This window comes from Pelodiscus sinensis, chromosome 27, assembly GCF_052426305.1.
Source record: "Pelodiscus sinensis isolate ZL-2025 chromosome 27, ASM5242630v1, whole genome shotgun sequence".
NCBI lineage: Eukaryota > Metazoa > Chordata > Testudines > Trionychidae > Pelodiscus > Pelodiscus sinensis.
The window spans coordinates 1,206,041-1,233,967 of NC_143078.1; the positions used below are offsets into that span (position 1 = coordinate 1,206,041).

General features: G+C 56.0%; 1 protein-coding gene across 1 annotated transcript; it reads left to right on the top strand.

Moving 5' to 3' along the window:
- Window positions 1-7,073: 7,073 nt before the first annotated feature.
- On the top strand, window positions 7,074-26,241 carry AMPD1 (adenosine monophosphate deaminase 1). The gene is made up of 15 exons (XM_075909908.2): window positions 7,074-7,225; window positions 16,891-17,065; window positions 18,884-19,046; window positions 20,083-20,248; window positions 20,990-21,209; window positions 21,867-21,996; window positions 22,240-22,434; window positions 22,717-22,848; window positions 22,928-23,091; window positions 23,265-23,391; window positions 23,803-23,966; window positions 24,503-24,623; window positions 25,216-25,389; window positions 25,494-25,604; window positions 25,911-26,241. The coding sequence occupies exons 1-15, from the start codon at window positions 7,204-7,206 to the stop codon at window positions 26,067-26,069; spliced, it is 2,223 nt and encodes a 740-aa protein (XP_075766023.2). The 5' UTR covers window positions 7,074-7,203; the 3' UTR covers window positions 26,070-26,241.
- Window positions 26,242-27,927: the final 1,686 nt, after the last annotated feature.

The window sequence follows — 27,927 nt, forward strand, 5'->3', positions numbered from 1 at the left end:
CTGCCTCCTAAAGCTAATCCATCAACCAGTCAGTGCCAATCCCGAACAACAATTGTGACCGAATGCAACTTTGCTAAGCTACTGTGGGACTAGGAAACGGAGCCATGTATCTGCCATTGACTCGAGTGCAGCTTTCCGTTCCGTGGTAGAATTCCTCCATCAATGACACTGTTTTCTTAGGGATGCTCGGTCAGCTCCTGGACACTTACAGGGGGCCTGGAATCGAAGGCCTGGCACAAGTCTCTGAAAAGTGTTGTTCAGGGTTGATTCAGTTCAGACACTCTCAAAAAGCTGTCTCAAGATGGAGATCTGGGCGCTAGAACTAGTCAGCCTAACGCTGCACTAAGGGTCACTGCCTGTGCCAGTGATCCCAAAGCAAAGTGCAGTCCCTGCTTGTCTGGTTTCTCTAGGAAGAGCAGTTGGTAGCACACAGGTGGTGTATAACTGACCTGGGGAGCTCAGAGCCCTTACGTGAACTCTACATAGATAGCGGCTGGTAACAGAATTATCAATTTTTCTCCTCCAGCTACAGTTGAGAGGTAAAGTTAGCCCTTTAATGATACCTCAGCTACATGCTGCTGCCTCAGATCCATAGGGGAAGGCTATTCTCCTATATACAGTACCCCGCAAATCATCACTTGCATACCTAACGTTCCTTCCCTTTTGGCTGGTGTGAAACTAACCCCTTATTTCAGAGTCAACTCTGTATGTAAAACCTGAACTTCCAGTGATGCACATGGGCACAAGGGTTGGCGGCATCATGGAGGGTGCTTCTTGGGATCTGTGTGTTGGATTCTTAACTAGGAGCCCTTTCATCTTGTGGCTTCTTGTCTCCATTGCTTGAAGTCACAGTCCGGTCTCTTACTGGGACGTGTCCAAGAAACCCCTTGGTAGTGAAGCAAGGTGTACCGTGTTGTCTGTAAATAACTGGAAGCGTCGACATTTTCTTATGTGGTCAAATTTCATGCTTGATTTGCAAAAACTCTTCAGAAACCTTGTGTTGGGGGTTTGTTTAAATGTCCCCAGGGGGACGCACCAGAATTGAGAGTCTGGCGTAATGTGTTGTCTGCTTTCTCTAATCAGCCATGATTGTGGCCCCATTGTAAGACCTTTGGGTCTTGTGTCTTGTGTTCAGGCTAATAAAAGTAAGATGGATCGTGACCTGAGGATGCCCTGTGCAGGAGAGGCGGGTATCTCTGGCTGCTAAGATGCTGTTACTCAGGTGTCTGCACATTGTGTAGATTAGCTGGAAATGTGCACGCTTTTCTGCCTGTCTGTGGGGAAAAGGAACATCTAGTGAAGCGTGTATGGGATCTCTCCAGAAGGCATGCTGTCAAAGCACACTTGCATGACAGTACTGAGACATTTTGCTCCTTTACAGCCTGTATTTGAAGTTTAAAGGTCAGGAATTTGAGCCTATTAAGATCAAATATCCTATCTGGCAGGGTCTGTAGCATGGTAACTAGCTGAGAGCGCATCTGAGAAGCACTGGCTGTGTTAAAGCAGTGTATCACATGCTGGTTGTTAAAACACACTAGCTCTGACTCCAGCTTCTGGGAAACTCCGGAGTTAATGTTTCAGCTGGCAAACTCTACTTTTTCTCTAGTCCCCTCCCTCAAGCAGAACCCTTCCTCTTGGGAAATACCAAATCTTGATGGTAGGGAGACAGGACAAGAGTTGTGTAATGTGGATTCAGTGGGGAGTTCCTCAGGACACCCCCCAGGTTTGATGCTCGTAGACTCTGTGTGGATGATTAAAGCAGTTTAACCCTCTGGTGACCACAGCCATATCACTGCTATAAAGAATGATGGTACTGGTTCTGGGCTGACTTGAGAAAGGAGAGAGTCTAAACACACAGCATGGAAGCAGCACAGCACATATCTTGCTGGGTTAATGCTTTTGTCTGCTGAAACTTTTTCAAGATATAAAAGCTTATTGGTTATTTTGTACGACACAGTTTACATTAGATTGGCATATGCATAGCTCTGACCAAATCTAGGCGAGTTCTGTCTAGCGGGGCTGGGACTCGGCTCAGGAATTTTGTACGGCTAGCTGGGAAGTGAAGGGGCCATAAACACAAGCAATATTTTCATGTTTTCTTTTTAAAAACATATGAAACGTCAGTGTCCCCTGTTGGTTAGTGCAGTGTCCCAAAGTGAAACTTGCCTTGCTACTTTCACCGTCCCAGATGAGAGAAATAAAGACCCAAGCAGCATAGATGAGACAATGACAATGAGAGATTTTAAGGTAACCATTGGTTAATAATCTCAGGTGATGGTAACAGAAGAAAATATTGATCTCCTGATGGCCATTGTATCCATTTAACCAGATAGAAAATGGTGACTAGCCACAATATTGCTTTAACATCCTCAGTCTGCCAGTGTTTCAGAGAGTTGAATGCATTTTAGTCTCACTGCTCATTCTACTTTTTTTGTAACAGAATTCAATTATTTACAGAGGGATAGATTTGTTTTCAAGTAATTTCTGGGCTCTTTGGTGTTTTGTCCACACTACAAAGTTCTGTCGCCATAACCTGCCTTTTGGCAACAAAACAGTGAGAGCATACACGCTGCAATGAGACTTCAGTCCGGAGAAACTCTTCCACCTCTCTGAGGCTATGTCCGCACTGCAAAAGCGCATCCCAGACGGCATGGACACTCTCTTGAAAGAAAGTGCTGATTGCTATTCACAGAATAGCCACCAGAGCACCTTTTTTGTGCAAAAACCCTGTTGCCCGTCCCCACACGCTTTTTTGCACAAGAACTCTTGTGCAAAAGGGAGTTATTCCTCATAGAAAAAGGACTACCTACACTGCAGAAACTCTTCTGTTCTTTTGATGTACTTGCACAAAAACGTGCTTGAGGTGTGAACACTCCACTGGTTTTTACGCAAAAACCTTGTAGTGTAGACATAGCCTCAGATTTTTTCTTTTCCCTTGCCTTTGCTGTTGACAGAGCCAGTGTGGACTCTGTTTGTTTTGTGGACAGCACTGGCTTCTGCCAGTATCCCACAGTGCCTGCCCTGCTGTGTCTGCTCGGCTTTGATCTCTGCTGCCCTGCAGGCAGGCCCCCCCCCCCCCCGCCTTTCCAAGCTCCGGGAAGTGTCTGACAGCTGCGTGAGCTGCTCCCTTTGTGGAACAAACGAAGGGCAAGTCATTGGACTGCTCCTGTTCTGCCCTGCACTACGAACACAGCCGCAGGCAGGCTGCTGCTGCGGAGGGCAGGGGGCAGGCTGCTGTGCTGCTCTGACACTCCTCAGCTCACAAAGCTACTCAGGATGCTGCTCCCAGCAGCTGAAGAGGCTGTGGGAGACTCTGAGGGAATCCCAAGATGCACAGGGATCCGCCCTGTCTTCCCACAACACAGCACTGTGGGATACATACCCACAGTGCACTGCTCACACTGCCGGTGATGGACACGACCCCAGTGTGGACACGACCTGTGAACAGAGGGAGCAAGCGGGAACACCCTCTGGCTACTTTTGTTAAGTTTTGTTGGCAACATTAGGTTATATAGACATAGCCTCCGTTGTAGTCACATGACGTTCAACATGCCTTTGGACTGCCACACCCAGATGAGAATGGTAATGTGCAATCTGCCGGGTGGCTGGGACCTGTCTGGAGGGTCTGTATCCTGGGTCAAATGGCTACTTTGAATTTAAAGTCTATAATTTTCTGTATACTGTACAATTCTTTTTAAAATCTAAACTCTGTTTATATTTTTGGGGATCATTAACGGGACCGATACCTCCCTTACCACAGCATGATCATTGGACAATGCTGGCCATCCTTTCTCTGCAAGAATTGTCAGCATCTGCAGTAGCCACACACACATCTGTGACCTGCACAGGGGCCTGAAACCCCTACAAGGGACCATGGGAAGGAGCCAGAGCCACCAGAAGTCCGTGGAAGTCACCGCAACTTTGGATGAGGCCTCCTGTGTCCCTTGCATTTGTTCCTCTAGTTCTGATCTATGTAGCGACGTGTATAATGCAATTCTTGGTGGCTGCTTTCCTGAAGCAGGACACTACCTAAAGTTGGAAAAAATATTTGCATACCTTCTGTTAATTTGCTGTGGATCAGTGTTGCTGATGCAAAATCAGTTGTAATGAGGAAAATTGTATCTTCATGTTCTACGCTAGCGTTTGCAATTTTTCAGTCTTTTGAGTTAAAGTCTTTGGTGTCAGATTTTTTTCTCTATGCGGTGGGTTACAGGAGCACTTTTAGGGCCCCTGCACCCACATGTGTTTCTTTTTGCTCATCATGTAGTTGCAATTTGGTGGTGAACAAAATCCAGACTCTTCCTTCCAGATTAGAAAAGATCACTGCTGTTGTGGAGTATGTAGTTGGAGTGCTTCACACTGTGAAATAGTCATGAGTAAAAAACATTCATGTTGGAGAAATCCCCCTTAATAGATTTTAATGTTTGAAAAGAACAATTATGATGTGGCCTGAGTCCTGTGTATTGCAGGGCTGAATGAAGCATTTCACCCAGTGAATCTGGCAGTGAAGAGAATTGATTTTGTGTGCTACATCAGTGACGCCATCAAATCCAATAACTTGTGGTTTAATTAGAATGTATCTTGTGGGAAATCATTCAGCCTGGTTTTAAAGAGTCCTACACGTAGAGAATTTCCCACTTGCTTTGGGAAGCTTTTCCAGAGCTAATTGTCCTTGCTGTTTTAAAAAAAAACAAACTTCCAATTTGAATGTTTGTAGCTTCAGCACCTGAGCATGTTCTCTCTATGCAGGAAACCAACTAGCACGGAACACCGACCCCACCGACAGGTGCGACATCCTGACCCCTCTGCTTGTACGTTTATGCCATATTTGTCCAGCTGCGTAAGTGCTGTTGTCAGCTGCTCCATTTCCAGAGAGACTTAGGCCACTGTTTAAAAGTTGACAGTTCTCAGTTGTGTACATCCCCTCTGAGGAGCTGCCGGTGTAAATGCACCCAAATGTCTCTGGGAATGCAGAAGGCTAGTCTCGGCCAGATGCTGGGAATGGGCAATGGAAGTTGGTGATCCCTTGATGGTAATTTGCCCCGTTCATTCCCTCTGGGCCACTTGGCACTGGCGCTGTCAGAAGACAGGACACCGGGTCCGATCGCCCTTTGGTCCAACCCAGTGTGGTCATCGTTATGTTCTTAAAACATTTGCTTTTCTGTCTTCAGGAAACTCAGTTGTGAGTGTAGTAGGAGGGTTGGAGTCTTCTGCTCTCCCCCCCAGTGCCTGCGCAAGCTGTACCTTAGCACCGTGCTCAAGCCAAGGGAGGCTGGGCAGACAGAGGGAGGCAGTATCCCCTCTCAAAGGGGATCAAGTGCAGGGCGCAACCTTTTGCCTCACACCAGATTGAAATCCAGCCGCCTGGGGGCTCCTTGCATGTAAGCAGGGGGCTGGTTTCTAGCTCTTTCTGAGCAATGCTCTTCTGCCTGTTTTTGCTGCTAATTCCAGCCAGCCCTGCAGCCTTCAAGGTCACTCAAAGCTGAACTCAGCTGCATGGTTATCTGATATCCCCCCACAATAAGTGTCAGATGAGGCCTTCCACTTGTCCTTATTTTCCTCTTCCCGTCCTCCCCGACGGGTACTCCGCCACCTCCATCTCGGTGGCGCGCGGTTGGGGGAAGGCCGGCGGGGGGCGGGACGGCGAAAGATGGGACCCGAGTGTCGGCCTGGCGAAGCGCCGCGGGCGGGAGCGCTCGCTGCAGCCGTGCGGCAGGGATGGCAACTGAGGAGAAGGTTGCCGGCGGGGCGGCCCAGCGTGCGGTGCTTGCAGGGCAGGGGGCAGACTGGAGAAGGCTGCGGGCACTCTTCCTGCCCCAGGCCGGATCCACCCACGTGGTGGAGGCCCTCTTGCCCACCCCGCTCTAGGGTAAATAATGTGTAGGAGCCATTGGCTTTACAGTGCTTACATCAAAGACTCAGCCACGCAATGACGTGGGCGTAGGTTCCTAGAATCAAGTGTCAGCTTTTATTCTCTCTCAAGGTTCATGAAAGCAGGGCTAGAAGGAAGCAGTGCTAGGCTGGCTCTAGTCAGCTGTCTTCAATGTTGGATGAACAGCATAGACCAGGATCATAAAGCCCAGGCCAGAGCACAGAAATCTCTTGAGTGCCAATGGGGTCTGGTCTACAAGGAAGGTGCCCGTGCGCTAGGGTCGTAGCAATAATAATCGTAACAAGGCATGGAGTCTCCACCCTTCTCCCAAGTGCCATGAGACTGACACAGAGCAGCTCTCCAGGTTCCACCAGGGCAGATGACCGGCGAATGTAAAATCCGCGATACGGCCCCAAAGCCACTGAGAACATGTTGCTGCTACCCCAGCTGAGCATTAACACAAGAATCAGTGGCACTCACAGAACCTAAATGAGCCACATTTCGGAAAGGTTCATCAAGTGACTTGGAAATGATCTTGTGAAGGTGCGGGACTGTGGGGGCCTTAGTTCTCCCTGTCCCTGATGGGGATAATACTCCCTGTAGCCCACCCGGCTGGTAAGACTGTAAGCTCTTTGGGGGAGTGTCACTTGGTGTCTGCACGTGGGGTCCCTGAACTCAGCGGAGGTCTCTAAAGGCCACTGGAATGAAAATAATAAACACGTTTGTCTCGGAGGAGAGCTGGTCGGTCTGTCTCCTGTGTTACTGTCACAAGCTGCGACTGTGACAAGCTTAGCCCTGGGTGTTTTGTTTGAGCTGCACTCGTCTGAACTCGGTTTCTCTTAACTTCTTCCCCGAGAAATCTAAACAAAGCCAACAGCTGGGCCTGTCACAGACCAAGTGCTCTCTGCTCCTCCTGGTGCCCACACAGCCCAATTCCCCACCCTGCGGAGTCCAGAGCAGAGAGTGGTTTTGTGGGTGTACTGTGTGCAGGAGCAGCTCTTTAATTCCAGTTTGCTAAGTATCAGGGACTAATGTCAGCATTTGCATGATGAATGATTCTGGGAAGCATCCCTGTGAAACTCTGCATTAGCCTTCTGCTACTTCAGGGTCAACAGAGTTAATGCTGGCCTTAAGCCTCACTGAGGCTGCTCTTGCCTGCAACTTTAAATAGTCCCATAGCTAATCTCTCCTCTCCTTTTAGAGAAGAGACTCTGGTTACAGAGGAACATACAGCAGTGACATTTGTATTAGTCTGTTTTGCAGCTGCACTCAGGCGCCCGCACTCCCTCAACGCAGTGAGTTACTTGGGGCTTCGGCAGCTTGTAGCAAAGATGCCACAGGTGAAAGTTGCAGGTAGGTCTCAAAAAAGTCAATGAGGTGAGCAGCTAGGGAGTGCTCTTTGTAAATTGCGAAGTCTGTTGTGGCGTGCCCATTGTGTCTGCTGTGGCAGATGGCAGCAGCCAAACCCTGATAGGCAGTCTCTTGTTTTTTGTGGGGGGAATAAAGGGGGAAGCCTCAGCTGGAGTAGGGTGTCCAGTTCTGGGCATCACACTTCAGGAATGAGGTGGACAGATTGGAGCACCCAGAGAAGGCAACAAAAATGATGAAAGATTTAGGAAACCAGACTGATGGGAAAGGTTAAAAAACTGAGCGTGTTTAGCCTTGAGAAAAGATGGGGGCGGGGAGGTCAACAGTGTACAAATATGTTACGTGCTATTAGCCAGAGGCTGGTGATCAGTTGTTCTCTGCATCCACGGCAGGAAGGATCAGAAGTCTGTTGTGCACCAAGGGAGATGTGTGTTAGGTATTAGGAAATGCTTTGTAATTCTAAGCATCATTAGGTCCTGGAACAGGCTCCCAAGAAAGGTCGTAGAAACCCCATGGCTGGAGAACAGTTTGGGCAAACAGCTGACAGGGACTACCTGGGTTTATTTGGTCCTGCCCGGTACAGGGAGCTGGGCTTAATGACAGTGAGGCCTTTCTAGCTTTACATAACTATGAGGCTATAAACCCAAGTTTCTCAGACACCAAACAAAAGTGCAAGCCAGACCAATGTCCATTTCTTTACCCTGGTGTGCTGAGACACGGGCTGTGGGAGTTCCCTACAGTCTTGGCGTCTCCCACTGGTGGATCCAGAACAACTCAGACAAGCCAACTCACTAAAACATCATCTTTTTTGAGTGACTGCTCATGTCCCTTCAACAAAGGTGTGTGGGATCACCACACACACCAGTGCCAGAAGGTTTCCTTCAGCAGTAGCCACAGGAGAGACTGGCCAGGACCCTCTGGCGCACGATAGAGGGGAGTTGTAACCCTCCACCCTCAGCTACTTCTTGCTGCCCGTGATGGTGCTTGGGATGTGCTCCTCTCAGCAGTTAGCTGTTGCACATTTCCATGTCCATTTAGGGTTGAATAAAGATCTTTTCTGGCTAACGCTCTACAAAGGTAGTTCTCCCTCTCTCGAGATCCACCTTTCCACGGCAACGGCGTGGAATTCAGCAGTTACGCATTTACAAAAAACCCCGCACTTTTGAAAATCCCTAGCAGCAAGTTATGTTGCAGTTGCAATCAGCCCACCACGCCAGTGAGTGGTCTGCAGGGCAATTGTGGTGCTGGGGAGAGGCTCACAGAAAGGATTCGTGACGTATATGCAAGTCCTTCAAGCCTCCCGCCAAGGAGAGGGACATCTCGCTTAGGGCTCCTAGTGGAGTCCGGCTTAGCTCTAGTGCATGATGTGTGAATATGCATAAAAATAATTGCCTAATAACACTGAATAGGCCATGAGTTCTGTGACTTTATTAGGGTTGGCCAGTGGATAGACTCCATTAGCAAAAGCTGCTGTCTTGGAGGATCCCAGCTCCTCCTCCCCTAACCCAGCTCAGACCCTGTTGCCAAATGCAGCTCTCTGCAGATGGTCACAGGGAAATGCCAGATTAGGGTTCTTGATAGAGCTTTTTCATGGAAGTCATTTATTGCAGTTGTTAGTGCAGATTCTAGGCTCCACCTAAGGGCTGAGCAGCTGCCAAGACAGGAGTGAGCTGTTTCCAACCCAGTTGTCTTAGGGTATGTGTACACAGCAAAGTTATTCCAAAATAACAGCTCTCATTTCAAAATAACTTTACCAGCATCTCCACAGCCAAACCGCTACTTTGAAATAGATTCGAAATAGCGGGGCGCTTATTTCGAATTTGGTAAACCTCATTCCACAAGGAATAACGCCAAATTCGAAATAGCTAATTCGAAATAAGTGCTGTGTAGACACTTATTTGGAAATAGGGGGCCTCCAGCCTTCCCAGGGTGCCCTGGTGGCCACTCCAGCCTCAACCAAGAACACTCCTCTCCCATCCCCTGCCCCAGAGCCCTTAAAGGGGTTGACTCTGGCCACAGTGCCTGTGCCAGCTCCAAGCCTGCCAGCCCAGAGCCAGCAGTCACTGCCCTTGACCCAGTGGCCACAAAACATGAGGCAGCAAGCCACTGGCAGCCAGCCCTCCACCGCTCCCCAGGAGCAGTCTGCCAGCTCCCAGGAGCCTGCCAGGGCCCGGAGAAGGAAAGGACCTTCCTGGTCCAGGGTGGAGATCATGGACCTTATTCAGGTTTGGGGGATGCCCCCAACGTCCATGATCTCCGCACTAGACAGAGGAACGCAGCCGTCTATGGCAGGGTAGCTGCCAGCCTGGCCACCAAAGGCCATATGCGAACCCAGGAGCAGGTTTGCATGAAAATCAAGTTGGTCCGGCGAGACCCCAACCATGAGCCCTGAGCTTCCCTTCCCCCTTCTTCCCCTTGCTTCCCTCTTCCAGCTCCCTCCTCCCAGGTTTCCCCCTTCCCTCTCCCACCCTCTCCCGCCGCCTTTCCCCAGTCTCCCCAGAGTTTAATTTCCCTCCCCAGTTTTCTTAAATAAAGACAGTTTGTGTTTATGAAAAAATGTGTATTTCATTTTACATCAGGAAGGGGAGGGGGGGGGGGGGGGGAGGTAAGTGGAAGGACATGAGGGAGGAATGAGGCACAAGCCCCAAGTGGGGCAGACCAGGGAGACTGTTAGTGCCCCTCAGGGTGGAAGCTCTCCCGCAGGGCCTCCTGGATACTGACAGCCCCCCGATGGACCTCCCGGATGGCAGGCTGCAGTACAGCCAGGCTCACAGCAACGCCTCCAAGAGAAGCACCAGAGTGCCCAGGGGCAGCTCCGGCTCCGTGATGTCCCAAATGAGGGCAACCAGAGCACACAGAGACAAAATGCTTTGCTGTCTCTCATCGAGGTAGGCAAGCAAGCAGGGAAACCTGAGAACTGGCTGTCCGGGGGGGGGGTCCCTTTAAGCTCAGGTCTCAGATAGCCTCAGGCAGCAGCCACACAAGATAAAACTTGACCTGATGCCCTGCCGGACCTGGTTCTGGCCAGCCTTAAATGCGATTCAGCATCCACTCAGTGTGAACGCGCTATTTCAAAATAGCAAAACGCTATTTCGAAATGCATTTTGTGTGTAGACGCGTCATTTCAAAATAAGCTATTTCAAATTAACTATTTCGAAATAATGCTATAGTGTAGACATGCCCTTAGGTACCAATTTATGGCAAGCTTGTCCAGTCAAAGCAGAATTTGTATATGTAACTGGGATACAGATACTGCTCGCTCTATTGCAAACAGAACAATTTTGAATTGGGGCTGTCAATTAATCCTATTTAATGCATGCAATTAACTAAGAAAACTAATTGCAATTAATCACTGTTTTAATCACTGTTAATCACTAAAATACCAATTGACATTTAGTAAATGTTTAGCAATGTTTCTCTACATTGTCAAATACTTCAAGGGTATTCTGTTGTTGTTTTATTGAGCAATTAATCATGGTTAATTTTTAAGTGCTTGACAGCCCTATTTAGAACAGTTGCCACCGAAACAATTCTGCACATTTTTCTGCACAAATGCTACCTAATATTGATTGGCAGGGAGAAGAATCTGCGGACTTGAGAACTGATTATCTGCTTTTACATTAGCTCACAGAGCTGAAGAGAAACATGAATATTCGTGGCCCTTCCTTACGTGGCTGCTGGAATCTGAAACAGATATGTTATCACTAGAAATAGCCAATAGACAAATGACCATGGGTCTATGCAGAATGTTAACAATCCAAGAAGTAGACATTTCTCAGCAATACATTCCAGGAACTAGCCTGGACCACAAGGAGCTTTAGATCATCATGAAAACATTGCCTGCTCCTCCACCTAAAAGAGGGGGGGGGGGGATGATCTGCATTTGGACCACTGCTGATAAACTTCTCATAAATGTTATTGAAAAAGTCATAAACAGTCAGGTGGCAAAATTTGCAATGATATAAAATTAGTCAAAATAGTGAACTCCAAAGCTGATGGCAAAGAGTTACAAAAGGACTCTCACAAACCTGGGTGACTGGGCAACACAAAGGCAGATGGAATTCAGTGCTGATAATACAAAAATGATGGAATCTAACGTAGCTGTTACCACTCAAGAAAGAGATCTTGGAATCTTTGTGGATAGTTCTGTGAAAACATCTGCTCGTGTGTAGTGATGGTCTAAAAAGCTAACAGAATATTGGGAATCATTAGGAAAAGAAACGATAATAAGATATAAAATATAATATTGCCTCTATATACAGACATAGTATACAGAGCTGATCACCCCAGCTGAAAAGATATATTAAATTTGGGAAAGGTACAGAAAGGGCAACAGAAATAAGTACGGGTAAGAAACAGTTTCTAGATGAGGAAAGATTAACAAGACTGGGACTTTTCAGCTAGTAAAAGACATGAGTAAAGGGTGGGAGATATGTCAGAGGTCTAGAAAATCATGAGTGGTGTGGAAAAATAGAATCAGGAAATGTTATTTATTCCATCACTAATTATAATACAAGAAGCTCACCCAATGACATTTATAGGCAGCAGATCTCAAACAAACAAAACACGTTATTTCTTCACGATCAGCTTGTGGAACTCTTTCCCGGGAGATAGTGGAAAGACCCAAACTATAATAGGAGTCTGATAAGAACAAAATAAGTTCAAGGAGGACAGGTCCATCAATGGCTACTAGGCAGAATGGGCAGGGAGGGTATCTCTAGCTTCTCTGTGCCAGAAGCTGTGAATGGGCAACAAGGGGTGGATCATGTGATGATTGCCTCTTCTTTTCATGCCTTCTGAAGCACCTGGCAATGGCCACTGTGGGCCGACAGGACACTGGGCTAGCTGGGCTTTGGTCTGACCCAGTCTGGCTGTTCTGATGATCTTATGTAGAGTCCAAATGTATCTGCCCCCTGCTGTAACCCACGAGAGCCTGCTGCCCTTCCAGAGCTGAGAGAGCCTGGCGTGCTGACAGTCTCTCTCTATGCAGCGTTAGTAACAAAGGAAGAATGCAGGAATTCCTCACTTAACACTGTAGCTGTTTCAGAAAATGATCGTGCTAAGCGAAAATGTGTTATGCGGGGTCAATTTTCCCATTGAAAGTAATGGAAAAGGGGAGGGTTGCATTTCAAGCGCACGTGCGCTCGCAGCTCCAGCCTGCACTTGCTAGCAGCCGGCCGCTGAGCACAGGCAGTTGCCTGGGGACCAGGACATAAGGCTGGGGGAGAAAGGAGACTGGGTTACAGCAGGGAGGGGAGGTGTTTGGCTCTGGGAAAGGCAAGGGGAGGAGAAGGGAGGGGGATTGGGGTGGGAGTGTGCCCCTGTGACGGGTCTGCCGGGACCCGCACTGCGTCTGGCGACAGGGGGGGGGGTCGGCGGGGAACGGCACGGCGAGCGGCGAACCCTCCGCCACTTTGCAGGGAGGTGGAGGAAGCCCCGCGCAGCCGGCAGCAACAGGCCGGCTGGGAAAACCGTATTATTTTGGGGACGGTCGTGTTATTCAAAAAACATTCCCTAAAAAAAAAATCGTGCTATCGCAAAAAACGTGTTAAGCGGGCATGTGTTAAACGAGTAATTACTGTACACATTAAAATGTTAAGGCTAACCAGTGTCCCTTGAGTGACTTGCCACAGGATGTCAACTATATTAGTATTAGAGCTGAGTGGGTCTATTTAATGTTCTTTCTTTTATATAGAAATTAGATACAGTGTTCCTGTCAGCTAATTTTAAGCTATCTGCCAAAAAACTAGCGTTTTCCAGTATCTTGGAAAGAGGTGAAGTGGGGGGAGGGTATATGGGGTCAGTCTCTCCCGATTTGCTGCATGGCTTGTCTTCAGTCTGGCCCCCACTCGTGCTTTCTCCCCATTATAACATGCACAGGTCACCCCCCACCCCACATCTGAAATGGGGCCTCTGGGAGAGACTGGGTCTCTATAGTTTAGGGAGCGATCTTGTTCTCTGCAATGAGCAGGACTAGAGGGAGAAAAAACCCTTCTGTCTCCTCCCAAATCTAACAAGCACCTCACTGTCCTGCTGCGTGACTCGTGCTAGCCTAGCCTTTGCCCTCCCCTGCCCATGCCTACCTCCTGCTCACGCTGCCGTCCACTGGACTGGAACCAGGGCCAGACTCTTCGTCGTCTTTATCCAGGGCAGGGGCCCCTTGAATCCTTCCCTTCTGCTGTGGCCATGGCAAAGACAAACCGCCCATCTGCAGGAGCTCGACGTTCACACCCCCAGCGTCTGCATCTGCCAACAGGATGTGACCAGGGTGGTAGTTCAGAGGTTACATTTGTTCTGACTGTTCAGGGGGGAGGGTTAGTTCAGTGGTTTGAGCATTGGCCTGCTAAACCCAGGGTTGTGAGTTCAATCCTTGCAGGGGCCATTTAAGGATTTGGGGCAAAAATTTGTCAGGTATGGTACTTGGTCCTGCTGTGAAAGCAGGGGACTGGACTCAATGTTCTGTCCCTTCCAGTTCTAGGAACTAGGCAATCTCCATTAATTTTGAATCTAACCCTCCCTGGTCCAGCACCCTTGGGGCTATGACCAATCCCAGATGAGGAATTTTGGCGGGCTGGAAGAGGTAATTTCTGGCCCCCCGCTGCCACCAGCCCACACCAACCTTGGTCAGGCCTCCTGCTGCTGCTGCCCCCCCCCCCCGCCCCAATCCCCTCCGCTGGGTAGCCCTGCTACCACATGCTAGACTCCCAGCCTCACCAGCAGCCTGTTGCCCTGCCAGCTCCCAGCCGTCAGCTGGCCCAGGGATGTTGCTGGAGGTGAAACCTGTAATGAGAAGGCAAATGGCTCCGATGACTCGGAGCATCTCTCAGGTTCCCAGTGACTTACCACTGCCAGGCCCTTGCCACACTGAGCAAAAGCTGCTGATCCAGAAAAACCTGAACTGCTGAGAAATAGCCACGACTCCTGAATTTTGCAGTTTTACGCTGGTGCCGGACGCAGAATTGACCGTGAGCCTCTTTGCCCCAGGTTCTTGCAGCCGCTGGGACCAAGGTTGCCTCAGGGACTCTAGAGCTGAGATTGAAATGGCAGAGAAAATGCTGTTGCCTCCCCAAGGCCATGTCAGAGTAGGAGCTGAGGGCTCAGAGCGAGCGCTCCCCCACTTGTTTCCAGAGTGCAACTGGGGCCCACTCCTGGCACGGGCTCCTGGTGCTTCCATGAAGTGGCGGTGAATGTGCTTATCTCCAGCATGGCCAGCCCTCTGCTCCCCCCAGCTCATCTCCTGCTCCCATCCTGCTGAGGGTCCCCACCCCGCTCACATTCAGGGCGCTGTGGGGGGCAGGTTGGTCCTGGAAGCAGATGCTTTCTCCAGCTGTTCCAGACAGTGGCCGTGGGCTGCAGGGGGCTGTGCAGAAGGCCAGCACTGGCTGGGTCCTCGCTAGTGCCTTGCAGCATTCAGGGGCAAGGCAGCAGAGATGCTGGCTTCCTGCACAGGCTCCTTCCCCCACCTGCGACCTATGGGGCTGAGGCTGAGGTCACAGGAGCTTGTTGCTTGTGGCTGCCGGCTCCCTTGCCCTCACAGCAGGGAGGCGGTTAAGGAAACTCTTTTCTAGATGTAAGCAGGGAAACGGCGCCTCTAGCATGGGGAGCTGTCCGGCCTATACCCAGGGTTACCAGTTCTGATGGGACCTATTGCTGGAGGGTTCATCACATGGCACTGTCTGTTATTACAGATGAATGTTTAGTTCCTGAGACTCCAGGGCAGCTGGCGAGTTGGCAGCCCGGCCCAGACACCACCTCAGTGCACTGGCCCGAGAGCATCTGCGTCTTGCTCCCGTTGCCCAGAGTAGGGTGGCCAGGGGTCTGGTTTTGAACCGGACAGTCCAGCATTTGAGCTTTCTGTCCGGGAAACAAAGTGAGAAAACAGAACTGCCGGGGATTTTCTAAATCCGCTGCAATGTCGATTGGGACAGAGTGTCGAGTGTGTCCGGTATTTTTGTTGAAACCATCTGGCAGCCCTAGCCCAGAGCCCACCTGCCCTCGAGGGCTCCCCTGCCCCCGCCCTGGGGCAGAGTCCTGGTAACCCCGGCACAGCTGGGCCTGGGGCCTGCACCCCAATCTCGTCAGGGACACTCAGGCCAGTGGCCAGGGCGCCCCCCAGCACTTTGCCCCGGCCCGGCTCTGGAGCAGGGAGGCCCCAGAGCAGACACTCAGGCTCTGGGGTAGGGCCCCTCCCCCAGCACTGCCCCCCCACTGCGACCCCTTGGCTGGGCCCCTCTGCCTGCACTGCCCCCCCACTGCGACCCCTTGGCTGGGCCCGTCCCCCTGCGCTGCCCCCCGCCCCATGGCACAAAACGGGCCCTGAGCCCCAGCGCCCCCTGTGCTTGCCCCCATTCGCTCCCCGCAGGGCTCCCTGCCCTTCCCTGAGGCAGCCCCCCGTCCTGGCTGGATCGGTGTCCGTCCCACCTGCTGGCCTGTAGGCGCGTCCCTCCGCCCCGGGTGACACGAGCACAACAACGGCCACTCTGGGGCCGCCCGCTGGCCCATCTCGCCCAGTGCCCGTCTGACCGGAGCCAGTGCCGGAGGCATCAGAGGGAATGAACGAAGCTGGGCAATTAGCACATGCTCCATCCCATGCTGGCCAGTCCAGCCTGGTCACCGGAGGCTGAAGGACACAGGCCACGTCTACACTGCCAGGTGTTTTCCAAAAAAAGATACACACATTGTGACCCGCAATTCGTGTCTCTTTTTCCGATTCTTTTCTCGGAAGCGGCTTTTCCGACATTTGGCCCCTCTGCACGGACAAAACCCTGTTTGGAACATTCCCTTCTTCCTCGTAAAACAAGGTTTACAGGGATGCTGAAAAACCGCCTCTGCGTTTCCCGCATTTTTTTCAGAAAAGCAGACGTTCCTTGGCCGCGGCAGAGTTTTTCCAGGTTCCCTCCGGTATCCTGGAGGAACTCTGCAGTCTAGACATATTCTCCCAGCATGGGCTGAGTCCCTGAACATCTCGGCTTGTCACCATTGATCACTCCAGGAACTCTGGGTTTTTAACCCAGTTGCACTTGGCTTTTACCTCAGCCCCTGGGAAGGAGTTCCACAGGTGCCCGGATCATGAGTCATGCAATGAGGTAAATAGCTCTTGCCTAGTCACTGTCTCCACACCCTTTAGGAGTGTATATAGCCCCCGCCCTGTCCCCCTTCCCCACTTGGGGAGCAGCTCCAGCCTCTGCTGCCTCCATCCACCCAGAGTGCTGTGCGGAAGTGACAGGTGGAGAGTCAGGTCCCTGTTGTGTGTCCTCCTGCCTGCCTGCTCCCCCGCAGGGCCCTGGCCTTGACCCTTCCCCTCCAGGCCCCAATCTTCCTCTAGGCCTGCCCCAAGCCAGCATTGCCCATGGAGCTGAGTGAAGTCAGGACTCATCTCCAGTCTCATGACAGGCCCCGAGACGTTAGCACCAAGACAACAGCTGGTTGCTTGCTCCCTTGTGCTAAGCGCTGGGTGTGCTGGGGTGCACAGTCCTGTTGGGAGAGGAGGTGCAGGCCAAAGGGGCCGTAGATGCAGCTAAGAGCTGAGCTTGGCTGTGCCGGGTGGGCAGAGGGCCTCGTCTTGCTGGGTTGGAGGAGCCCTGGGTATGGTGCCGACAAGGGCTAAGGGTGTGGACTGGCCAGGTCACCAGGGTGCCTTGTCCCTGCAGAGATGGATGAAATGATGCGCTCCTTCGCTGAGAAGGTCTTTGCCTCGGAGGTGAAGGATGAGGACAGCAAGCACGAGGTCTCCCCTTTCGATGTGGAAGAAAGCTGCCCCATCTTGCACCGGGAGATGCGGGAGCACATGATCCACCAGGAGACGACAGCCGCGGCTGACAAGCGGTGAGAGCTGGCTGGCGGGAAGCAGGCCTGGGGCAGTGCGGGGAGGGGCAGGCTGAAAGCGCCCCATCTCTGCCACCTGCTGTGTCCCTGGGCCTGCTCCTCCTGCTCCAGCACTCCTGCCGCTGCAGGCCCTGGCCTGGGAGTGTCTCAGGGACCCCTCCGGGGCAGTCTGGCCCGATCACTGTCTGCCCAAAAGTGCCCAGGCTGTGGCCGTGGAAACCCAGCTGGGCAGCTCGTGCTGTTTGTCTGCAGGTGCTGCATGCGCAGGCAGCCCGCCTGCCCCCGCGCTCTGCTGTGGGCACTGGTGTCGGGTGGCCCCCGAGCCTGTGCCGGGCAGGACTCGGCCCACAAAACCATTGCTGGGCACGCCCTGCGAACGGATTGGAAAGCCCTGACGGAATCTGTCCGTCCAGCCGGAGCACGGCCCAAGGCTGGTGTGCTCAGCGGCTGCTTCCCGGCTCCTCAGAGCCTTTGGAGAGGGTGGAGCTGGGTTGGGGCTTGAGACTGGGGGCCTGGTCTGGGTTCCACCGCAGATGCCTGGGTGCCCTTGGGCCAGTCACTTAGCTTACCCGGCCCTGCCACACCAGGGCTGTGAGGAGACACCCCCATGAGGCCTTCAGAGACTGTACTATAGGGGCCATGCAAGTAGACACAGGGCCAGCCAGTCGGGCCAATAATCTAGGCTTAGTGTCACAGGAACCGTTGCAAGCCCTGTGATGGCTGGAAACATCATGAGGTTCTGGCCCCTGGCAAGCTAAGCTTGTGGGATCAACGCTTGTGCTGCAGCCTCTGCCCGTGCGATGCTCAGTTTAGAAAAGAGGAGACTGAGGGGGGATAGGATAGAGGTCTATAAAATCATGAGTGGTGGGGAGAGGGCCGATAAAGGAAAGTTATTTATTAGTTCCCTAAATAGAAGAACTAGAGGACACCAAATGAAATTAATGGGTAGCAGGTTTAAAACTAATAAGCGAAAGTTCTTCACACAGCGTGTAGTCAACCTGTGGAACTCCTTGCCAGAGGAGGCTGTGAAGGCTAGGACTATAATAGAGTTTAAAGAGAAGCTAGATAATTTCACGGAGGTTAGGTCCATAAAAGGCTATTAGCCAGGGGATAAAATGGTGTCCTTGGCCTCTGTCTGTCAGAGGCTGGAGAGGGATGGAAGGAGACAAATCGCTTGATCATTGTCTTCGGTCCACCCTTTCTGGGGCACCTGGTGCTGGCCACTGTCGGTAGACAGGATACTGGGCGAGAAGGACCTTTGGTCTGACCCAGTACGGCCGTTCTTATGTTCTTATGGCTGTCCCAGGGAGACGGGCAGTGTCTGGAATGGCTGAGGCATTGGAGTGTCCTGTCCTGCAATCAAGCCGAGCAGTCCGGTAGCATCTTAGAGACTAACAAAAATATAGATAGCCTCTGGGATTGCCCACAAAAGCTCATGACGCTAGAGATACATTTTGGTTAGTCTCTATGGGTATGTCTACGCTACCCCCCTAGTTCGAACTAGGGTGGTTAATGTAGTCAACCGAAGTTGCAAATGAAGCCCGGGATTTAAATATCCTGGGCTTCATTTGCATCTTGCCGGGCGCCGCCATTTTTAAAGCCCCGGTAGTTCAGACTCCATGCCCGTGGCTACACGCAGCACGGAGTAGGTAGTTCGGATTAGGCTTTCTAATTCGAACTACCGTTACTCCTCCTGCAATGAGTGGGGCTGCTCCTTGCATTTCCCTGGGAACCCTGGGGAGCCCTCTGTGGCCGAGTGCAGGGCAGGCCGCGGTGCTGGCTGGACTGAGCTGTCCCGCTCCCTCCCCCACTCCCCAGGAAGAAGCGGCTTTCCCTGAAGACAATTGCGCTAGCTCTGCCCGTGGCCGAACACTCTGCAACCAAACTCTCCACCATTGACGAGCTCATCGCGGCCTCGCCGCTGTACCAGGCCGTGCCCGACTTCCAGCGCGTGCAGATCACTGGGGACTATGCCTCCGGGGTGAGTGCCGGTGTGTCCCTCTCCCATCGCCCCACCACTCGCTCTGCTCGCCGCCCCCTGGCTGGAGCGCGTGGGAGCCCCTTGTTTCAGTGCCCCCGCTCAGCCTGCTACTTCCCGAGAGAGCCCCGTGGCGCAAGCCCTTGGACGTGGCAAAGAAGCTCTGTGGGGTGGCTGGGAAGGCCAGGGACGGCGTGGCCCCTGCAGAAGAGATGCTGGAGGGAGGCAGATGAAGCAGATGCTGAGTCCCCTTGGTACACGTCTGCATAGCCAGAGCTGCAACGAGCCAGTCACCAGCCCTCGCTCTAGCCAGTCACCGGCCCAGGGCAGGGGGCACAGGTGCGAGGCTGCCCCGAGCTCTGTCACCGTGTGAGTTGCTTGCACAACCCTGGCGTGGTACAGCCGGGCCCAGGCTCGCTTGTGCTGTGCCTGTGGAGTCGCGGAGTGGCCCCTTTCCCTCGGTCCCCACCATGTGCCGGTGCAGCTGGGGGCCGAGCAGCAAGGTGGGGCCATTCCAGGCCAGGGTGGGTTGCAGGCTCTCCGGGCAGGACGCTGAGATGGCCGCTCTGGCCTCGCCCCCGCGCCAGGGTCCCTGCCAGCCACTGCAGCTGCTGGGTGACGGTCCCTGAACCTGCCGCTCGCTCATGACCTGGCCTGACCACAACACTTGCCTTTGCAGTAAATCAGCCGTGTTGGTGCTGAAATTGAAGTGGGACCAGCCGGGCTCCTAAAATAGCCCCTGCGGCACACTGGGCTGCAGCGTCCAAGGCAGCTGGGACTCCTCACGGCTTCTCCTGGCCTCTGGGGCTTTTCTTCTGCCTCAGCAAAAGCCTTTCGCCCTGGCCCTGGCCCCGGCACTGCCCCATGCGGCGTCAGCCAGGCCGAAAGGGCAGGGCTTGGAGAGCGGCTGCCAGGCGTGGGGGCTTTGCCTCGGCTGTTCTCCAGCACACGCACAGGGCGCGAGGCTGCGAGCTCCCGCCGGCGCCGGGCTGACCCCACAGCGGCACACGCCCGTGCCCTCAGCAGAGCCCTTTTGCAGGTCACCGTGGAGGACTTTGAAATTGTCTGCAGAGGCCTCTACCGGGCCCTGTGCATCCGGGAGAAATACATGCAGAAGTCACTGCAGAGGTTCCCCAAGACCCCGGCCCAGTATCTGCGCAGCATGGAAGGCGAGGTCTGGCGAGCCGATGAGAGCCGCGCCCCAGGTAGCGAGCAGCCAGGACTGCCGGGGTCACGTGCTCAGCCGCCACAAGCAAGGAGCCTTTCAAGCGCAGCTGGGGAGCCCAGGGCCGGGCAGGCGAGCGGTGCTGGGGGGGCTGAACCAGCATCTCGCTGGGGGATGACGCCCGTTGTTGAGGCTGCAGGAATGCAGCCCCCTCCCCTCTAGCCTGGAGTCTGTCCCCACTAGAGACCCAGTCCCTGCTCGGGGGCGGGGGGACCCCCTGAGTGCCCGGCTCTTTGTCCTGCCCCCGTGGGCTGAGACAGCCCCTCACTGCCTGTCGCGCGTGGCTGGCCCTGGCCCTCCTGCGATGACCCTCCTAGAGGCTGCGGAAGGCCCTGTGCACGGCTGCTAGGCAGGCCCCACGTGAACGCAGAGGCCCCACATACACCGGCATATCTCCATGCTCCGGTCAGAGCCCCCCAGGGCTGTCAGGTCCCACCAGCATGGGGCTCCGGCCAGGCCACACGCTGGCTCAGGCCTGAAGAGACCCAGCAGACTGAGGGCTGGGATGACAGCTCCTCCAGCGGAGAGGCAGGGACGCCCTGGGGCAGCGGCTGTCATAGGAGGATGCTGGCAGCAGCAGCCGGTGTCTGACTGGGCCCGTGCTGGGCAGCCATTGGCCAGGCCGTGGGCTCCAGGGTGGGCTCCCTGGGGTCCTGGCCCAGCCCCAGGCAAAGGCTGCCCGCCCGGCCCCTTCCTCACCTCCGCTCTGCCTTTGGGACAGTGTTCACGCCGCCTGTGGGGCAGGGCGAGGACCCTTTCCGATCCGACAATCTGCCCGCGGACCTGGGCGACTGCGTCCACATGCAGCACGGCGTGGTGTACGTCTACGCCGACGCGGCCGCTGCCAGGCGAGGGGAGCCCAAGGCCCTGCCCTACCCCAACCTCGAGGAATTCCTGGATGACATGAACTTCCTCCTGGCCCTGATCGCACAGGGCCCCACGTGAGTGCCCCGCCAGGCCCCACCCTGCCCCCCAAATGGACATCAGGCCGTGTGCTGCAGAACTTAGCAGCTCTCTGGCTCAGAGGGGCTGGTCACAGCCCCACTCATCCCTGCCAGGCCCCAGCACCCACAGGAGCCAACCCTGCTGCAGGCCCCATGGCTGGCCTCTCTGGGCCTGGAGGAGTTTGGCAGGGTGGTGTCCCTGCCCTAGGACTGACTGCCCCGTCTGGCCCCACACGCCTGGTGATGGGGGGAGCGTGTCATGGGGCACAGAGCCAGGCCCCGGCATTCCTGGGTACTAACGCTCCCAGGGCAGCTGGTGAAAGCAGCTCTTAGCTCTGGTGCCCCGGCTGGCTGGTCCCTTGGCACGGGGCCGGAAGAAGCAGGTTCTGGGCGTGGCCCTGCCAGGTTGCTGGGCGCTGCCGCACAGTGTGTGCCCAGGGCGGCGCCTCTGGCCGGGGTGACCCTGCCGCTGGCTCTGTGGGAGGAGACCTGCCCTCTCCTTGGCGGAGCGCTCCGGTGGTGCTGGGCTGGTGGCCCTATGGGGCTCAGCAGGAGTTTCTCGCTGCGTGGCAGCCGTGCCCGTTCACAGCGCCTGCCGCCCCCAGCCGGGCCTGAGCCCGCCCGCAGTGATGGGCCTCACCCTTTGTCTGCCAGGAAAACCTACACTCACCGGCGCCTCAAGTTCCTCTCCTCCAAGTTCAAGGTGCACGAGATGCTGAACGAGATGGAGGAGCTGAAGGAGCTGAAGAACAACCCCCACCGGGATTTCTACAACTGCCGGAAGGTGAGGCGCCGCCATTCCCGGCCGCTTCCCCCGCCTGCGCCTCTCCGCAGCCGCGGTCACCCCGAGCTGGGAGTGTGCGGGAGTGTCCCCCCCAGCCCCTGGGGTCGCCCTGGGGGGCAGGCTGCTGCGTGGGGCAGTTGCCAAGGCTGCAGGCCGTGTCAGCGGCATCCTTCCTGTGCCCCTGGGTGTCCGGCCTCCTCGCTGCCGGGGCCGGCTGGGCTGACGGCTCCCCGCTGCCGCCAGGTGGACACCCACATCCACGCTGCGGCCTGCATGAACCAGAAGCACCTTCTGCGCTTCATCAAGAAGTCGTACCGCGTGGATGCCGAGCGGGTCGTCTATGACGCCAAGGGCAAGACACTCACCCTGAAGCAGCTCTTCCAGCAGCTCAGCCTGCACCCCTACGACTTGACGGTGGATTCCCTGGATGTCCACGCCGTGAGTCCGTGGGCCTGTGCCCTCCGAAGTCCCAGGTCTGCCCCCCCCAGGGCCATGCCCCAGGACACCCCCACCTACTTCTCCCAGGAGCTCTTCATCCCCTGACTCCCCCCACCCCGGGGCTCCTGCCCAGGCACGCACGGCACCAGCACTGCCCTATGGCAGGGGCCAGTTCTCTAGAACTGGGTTAACTGGCGCCTCCCCGCCGTGGCCTGAGCACCCTGCCCCTTTCGGCCCGCGAAGCATTGTCTGCCCTTGGCTCTGCCCCTGCTTTGCCCCCAGGGCCGCCAGACCTTCCAGCGCTTCGACAAGTTCAACGACAAGTACAACCCCGTGGGAGCCAGCGAGCTGCGCGACCTCTACCTGAAGACAGAGAACGCCATCGAGGGCGAGTACTTCGCCACCATCATCAAGGTGAGGGGCGAGGGCACAGGGCACCCCGCGGGCAGGCAGGGGAGTGGGCCACGCCTGACCACCCGCCCCCTCTCTGCAGGAAGTTGGCTCTGACCTGGAGGATGCCAAGTACCAGCACGCGGAGCCGCGCCTGTCCATCTACGGGCGCTCGCCAGAGGAGTGGCCCAAGCTGGCCAGCTGGTTCAACCGGCACAGGATCTACTCCCCCAACATGAAGTGGATGATCCAAGTGCCCAGGATTTAGTACGTGCCCCCCTCCCCGGAGACAGATGCCGGGAGTCGGGGCTCGGCTGGTGGGAGGGCAGCAGGGCACCCTGCCGTGGCAGCCGTGGGAGGGCTGTAGAAGGGACTTGGGGGGCGTTGTGTCCTTGCTGGGGGCTCCTCCGCTGGAGGCTAACCCTGTTCTCTGTCCCCAGCGATGTGTTCAGGGCCAAAAACTTCCTCCCCAACTTTGGGCAGATGTTGGAGAACATTTTCGTGCCCGTGTTTGAAGCGACGCTCTGTCCTCAGGCCAACAAGGAGCTGAGCGTGTTCCTGCGCCACGTAAGCGCGGCCCAGAGAGGCCTGGGCCTGGTGAAGGGCTGGCAGGAGGGGTGGTGCCTCTGGGGGTCAGAGCCCGGCCCTGCCTGCCCCACTGGCAAGCTCGGCCTCAGCACCAGGGAGGCCAGCCCCACATCCTCCCTGCTTGGCCCAGAGCCCAGAGAGGGAGGCCTGTGAGATGAGGAGCAAGCCCCTTTCTGCATTTGCCTGGTGCGGGCCATCAAGGGAGGGCCAGGCAGGGTGGGCAGAGGCGGGGCCGAGGCCGCTGGGCCACTCCTGCACTGCAGGTGGGGCACGGGCTGGGGAGGTGCATGTCCAAAGTCACTTAGCCCCTGGGGAGGAAGGCGGCGTCCTGGTCCCAGAGCCAGGGCTAGGGGGTGGGGCTGACTCGCGCCCGCCTGCTCGTCCCGACAGATCACCGGCTTCGACAGCGTGGACGACGAGTCCAAGCACAGCGGGCACATGTTCTGCACCAAGAGCCCCACGCCGGACAAGTGGAGCCAGGCGAAGAACCCCTCCTACACCTACTACCTGTACTACATGTACGCCAACATCACGGTGCTCAACGCCCTCCGCAGGTAGGGCCCCGCCCCTTGCTGCTGGACCCTCCGGCGCCTGGCTCGCTGGCTGGGCGGCGCCTCCGGCGGCTCGGCGAGACCAGCGTTGGGCAGGGCTCCGCAGCTCTGTCTCCAGTGGGGAGGGCCCCGGCGCAGGAGCCCAGAGCCAGGCAGGGACTCGAGTGACAGCAGAGAGAGTCTCCTCGCGCCCGGGCTGAAGGCCCTGACGGGCAAGTGCTGGGCTCTGGGGCTCGGCCCTGGGGTCCCTCCCTGGGAATGGGTCCAGCCGGGCTCTGGCGGGAGAGGGGAGGGGCAGGGTACGTGTCCGTCCCAGGGAGAAGGTCGAGCTGGGCTCTGGGGCTTCCATCTCAGGCTCACTCTGCCCAGCAGTGTCCTTCCGCCCCCCGCGCTGGCCCTGTCGATCCACAGGTGCTGAGCTAGGGCAGCTGGAGGCTGTGGCCCCCGGCTTGAGGCGGTTTCCATCCTGCTGGGTTGCACGGCTCTCAGCCCCCCGCCCCTGCTGCAAAGGTGGCTACAGCCCCCGTGTCTGCCGGCAGGGAGCGTGGCCTCAACACTTTCCTCTTCCGACCGCACTGCGGGGAGGCTGGGGCCATCACCCACCTGCTCGCAGCCTTCATGATGGCCGACAACATTTCCCACGGCCTGAACCTCAAGAAGGTGAGTGTGGGAGAGTCGCTCCGAGTCCCGGGCAGGGCTGGCCTGCCTCAGGGCCTGTCCCCATCACACTGCCGGTGGCGCTGGCTGCATCCGCCCACTGCCCACACCAAGGCTGCCCTTGAGTCTGGGGCGCCATGGCCCCGCCCCACGCGACTGAGCCGTGACATGTCCCGGGTCACGGAAATGCCGCCCCGCCCAGAGCACCCTGGCCCTACTCCAGGCCTGTGCTCGCAGCGTGCGCACACCCCGGCAGAGCGGACCGGCCGGAGCCAGGATCTACTCCCTGCGGGCCGGCGACTGGCCCGCTCCCTGCTGTGAGCGCCGCGTCCCAGTAGGGTTGCCAGATGGTGTCAACAGACATTGCAATCGACATTGCAGCGGATTTAGAAAATCCCCGGCAGTTCTGTTTTCTCACTTTGTTTCCCAGACAGAAAGCTCAAATCCTGGACTGTCCGGTTCAAAACCGGACACCTGGCAACCCCGTGGGCCAGGGCTTTGACGCGGCCTGGGATGGGTGGAGGTGGGAGCAGCGTCTGTGCTGCCCTGCTGCCCACCCCCACCCCCCCCAAAGCTGCCACCTTCTGCCTTGCAGAGCCCGGTGCTGCAGTACTTGTACTTCCTGGCGCAAATCCCCATCGCCATGTCCCCGCTCAGCAACAACAGCCTCTTCCTGGAGTACGCCAAGAACCCGCTGCTGGACTTCCACCAGAAAGGCCTGATGGTCTCGCTCTCCACCGACGACCCCATGCAGTTCCACTACACCAAGGTAGGGCAGGGCATTCCCGGGAGCCATTGGCACCACGCCCGCACGGGGGCCGAGGCGGCTGCGCCAGGCTGCTCTCCCCCCACACGGCTCTTGTGTTGCTGCAGGAGCCCCTGATGGAGGAATACGCCATCGCCGCCCAAGTCTTCAAACTCAGCACCTGCGACATGTGTGAAATTGCCCGGAACAGCGTCCTGCAGTGCGGCCTGTCCCATGAGGTACGTCCGTCTGTCTGCCCCTTGCCCTGGGAGGGGCCAGCGGCTCAGCAATGCACCGGTGGCCCGGCAGGGCGGGTGTCTCTGCCCGCTGTGTCCATGTGTGCCCCAGTGTGGCGGGAAGCCGGGGGCTGGCTTTGTCGGGTCACTTAGACCCGGCACCACAGGGAAGTGGAGACGTAGAAGCAGCTTCTCTGGGAGTCTGCAGAGGCAGCACTAAGCTGTGCACGGCCTGGGCAGCCGGGCGGGTGTCGGGGGGCCAGGGCATCAAGCCAGGTGCCTTTCAGTCTGTTCCCTTGTCTGTGGCAGGAGAAGACCAAGTTCCTAGGGGAGCATTACCGTGAGGAGGGGCCCCACGGCAACAACATCTGGAAGACAAACGTAGCTCAGATCCGCATGGCCTACCGCTACGAGACCTGGTGCTACGAGCTCAACCTCATCGCAGAGGGGCTGAAAACCTCGGAGTAGCTCCTCGCGCCTGTCCCACGCTCCCCGCCCCCCGCCGGCAGCCGAGAGCTCACCCGCCCTGCCCTCCTGCAGTGAAGCGGGAGAGCACGCCCCTTCTCTGAGCTGTCACTGGCCGTGGGTGTTCAACCCCAGACCAAGGGTTTTAACAAATAACAAAGTTGAGTTCGTTCTCTTTGCTGCATGGTGTCTGGGTCACTTTGTCTCATGTGTTCAGGCATGTTTGCCAGCGCGAGGGCCTCCTGCCTGCGAGAGTGAGAATGTCTCTTGGTCACAGGACTGCGGGAGCTGGAGCTTTAAGAAAAACCCTGCAGCTCTTACGAGAGGGGGCAACACGAGTCCTGCCTGCTCGGATATTCACATAGGGGAGCCAAGCCTGTGCGCTCCAGCCTCTGTGCGTGCTGTAGCCACGCTGCGTGCGGAGTAACCCGGCCACTGGCAGGCTAGGCTGTGTCCGCCCGCACTGGGGGAGAAGCCTGTTCTCAGAGAGCCCGAAAGGCTTCGCCTTGCCTCTCCTCTCGGCAGGGGGATCGCTCCTTTGTGCCCCCTGGCCAGCCCCTTGAAGCAATAGCCGAGAAGGCAAAGGGCAGCCCTGCCCGGCCGGGGGTCAGGAAAGGGTGGAGCTGGCAGGGTGTGGGGCGGGGAGCTGGCTGAGCTGACAGGACAATGCCATTTGCTCTCACTGCACTGACAGACAAATGGAGCCGATGGACCCCAGGTGGGAGCCAATAGCTGGTCTCACCCCGCTGGGCCACTTTGTCAGAAACCGTCGCTCAGTAAGTACAAAATGGTGAAATTCTTCCCTAGCCTTGTGCACTCAGCCTTTGCTGTTATCCACAGATAGCCTGTAGCCGGCTGTGGCGGCCCCCGCCCCCGCCCCCATCGCCTACACCAGGGCTACTCAACTTTGGAAGCCCCGGGGCCACAGTGATACTCTCAGCACATGCCGAAGGCTGCCACTTAAGTGAGGTTGCTTATAGAAGCAAATATATGCAAATAGCTTCTTTCAGACATTGCCCCTGCGCTCCCGGCACCTCCTCCCTGGGGGCTAGAAACGCCGCCACCCTGCACCCGTCTGTTCCAGCCGGCCCGGCCGCTTGCGTCTCAGTGCTCACCCCGCCTGGGAGAGGCCTCGCCGCTGTGCAGCGTGTTCCCAGGGGATCCCACCCGCGGGCTGCGTGTTGAGCCCCGCATCAACCCCAAGCACCCCGAGGGCCGCAAACAAACGAGCCGCATGAGCCCCATGGGCCGCGTGTTGCATAGCCCTGGTCTAACGCATCGCTGGTTTCTTTCGCCGGCGTCCTGGACACCCCCATAAGCAAGGAAGGACCTGCGGCCATAGCCCACCCTCATTAGCACTGGCAGCCTCGGCACAGGCACAGGCTCCCATTGTGATGGGCGCTGCCCAGCCAGAGAAGGGCTCATCACTCCCTGTCCTAAAGGGAGCGCGTTGCAGGGCTGCGCCAGAGGGCAGCTTGTCAAGAACGGAGAAGTGACTCGTGGGTGAGTAGTTCAGAAAGTGCAGCATGGGTGAAAACGTGCTTTAGGGAAGGAAGAGCTTCCTGGCCTATGGGAGTGGAAGCCGACAATGAAGTATTGGTGTCGTTAGCAGACAGCCATGACGGGGCGGAACGGCAGGACGGCCGGCCTGTCCTTTGGATTCAGTGCCCAAATGTTGCCATCTGGTGGCTTTGGGTGTAACTGCTCTTACATGGGTGGAACGTAAAACCCACGGCTGGTCCTGTGGCACTGTAGAGACCAGCAAAAATATACACAGTGCGTCTACACAGCAACGTTATTTCGGAATAGGGGGCGGCTTATTTCGGTGTTTGTAACCTCGTTCCACGAGGAATAGCGCCTC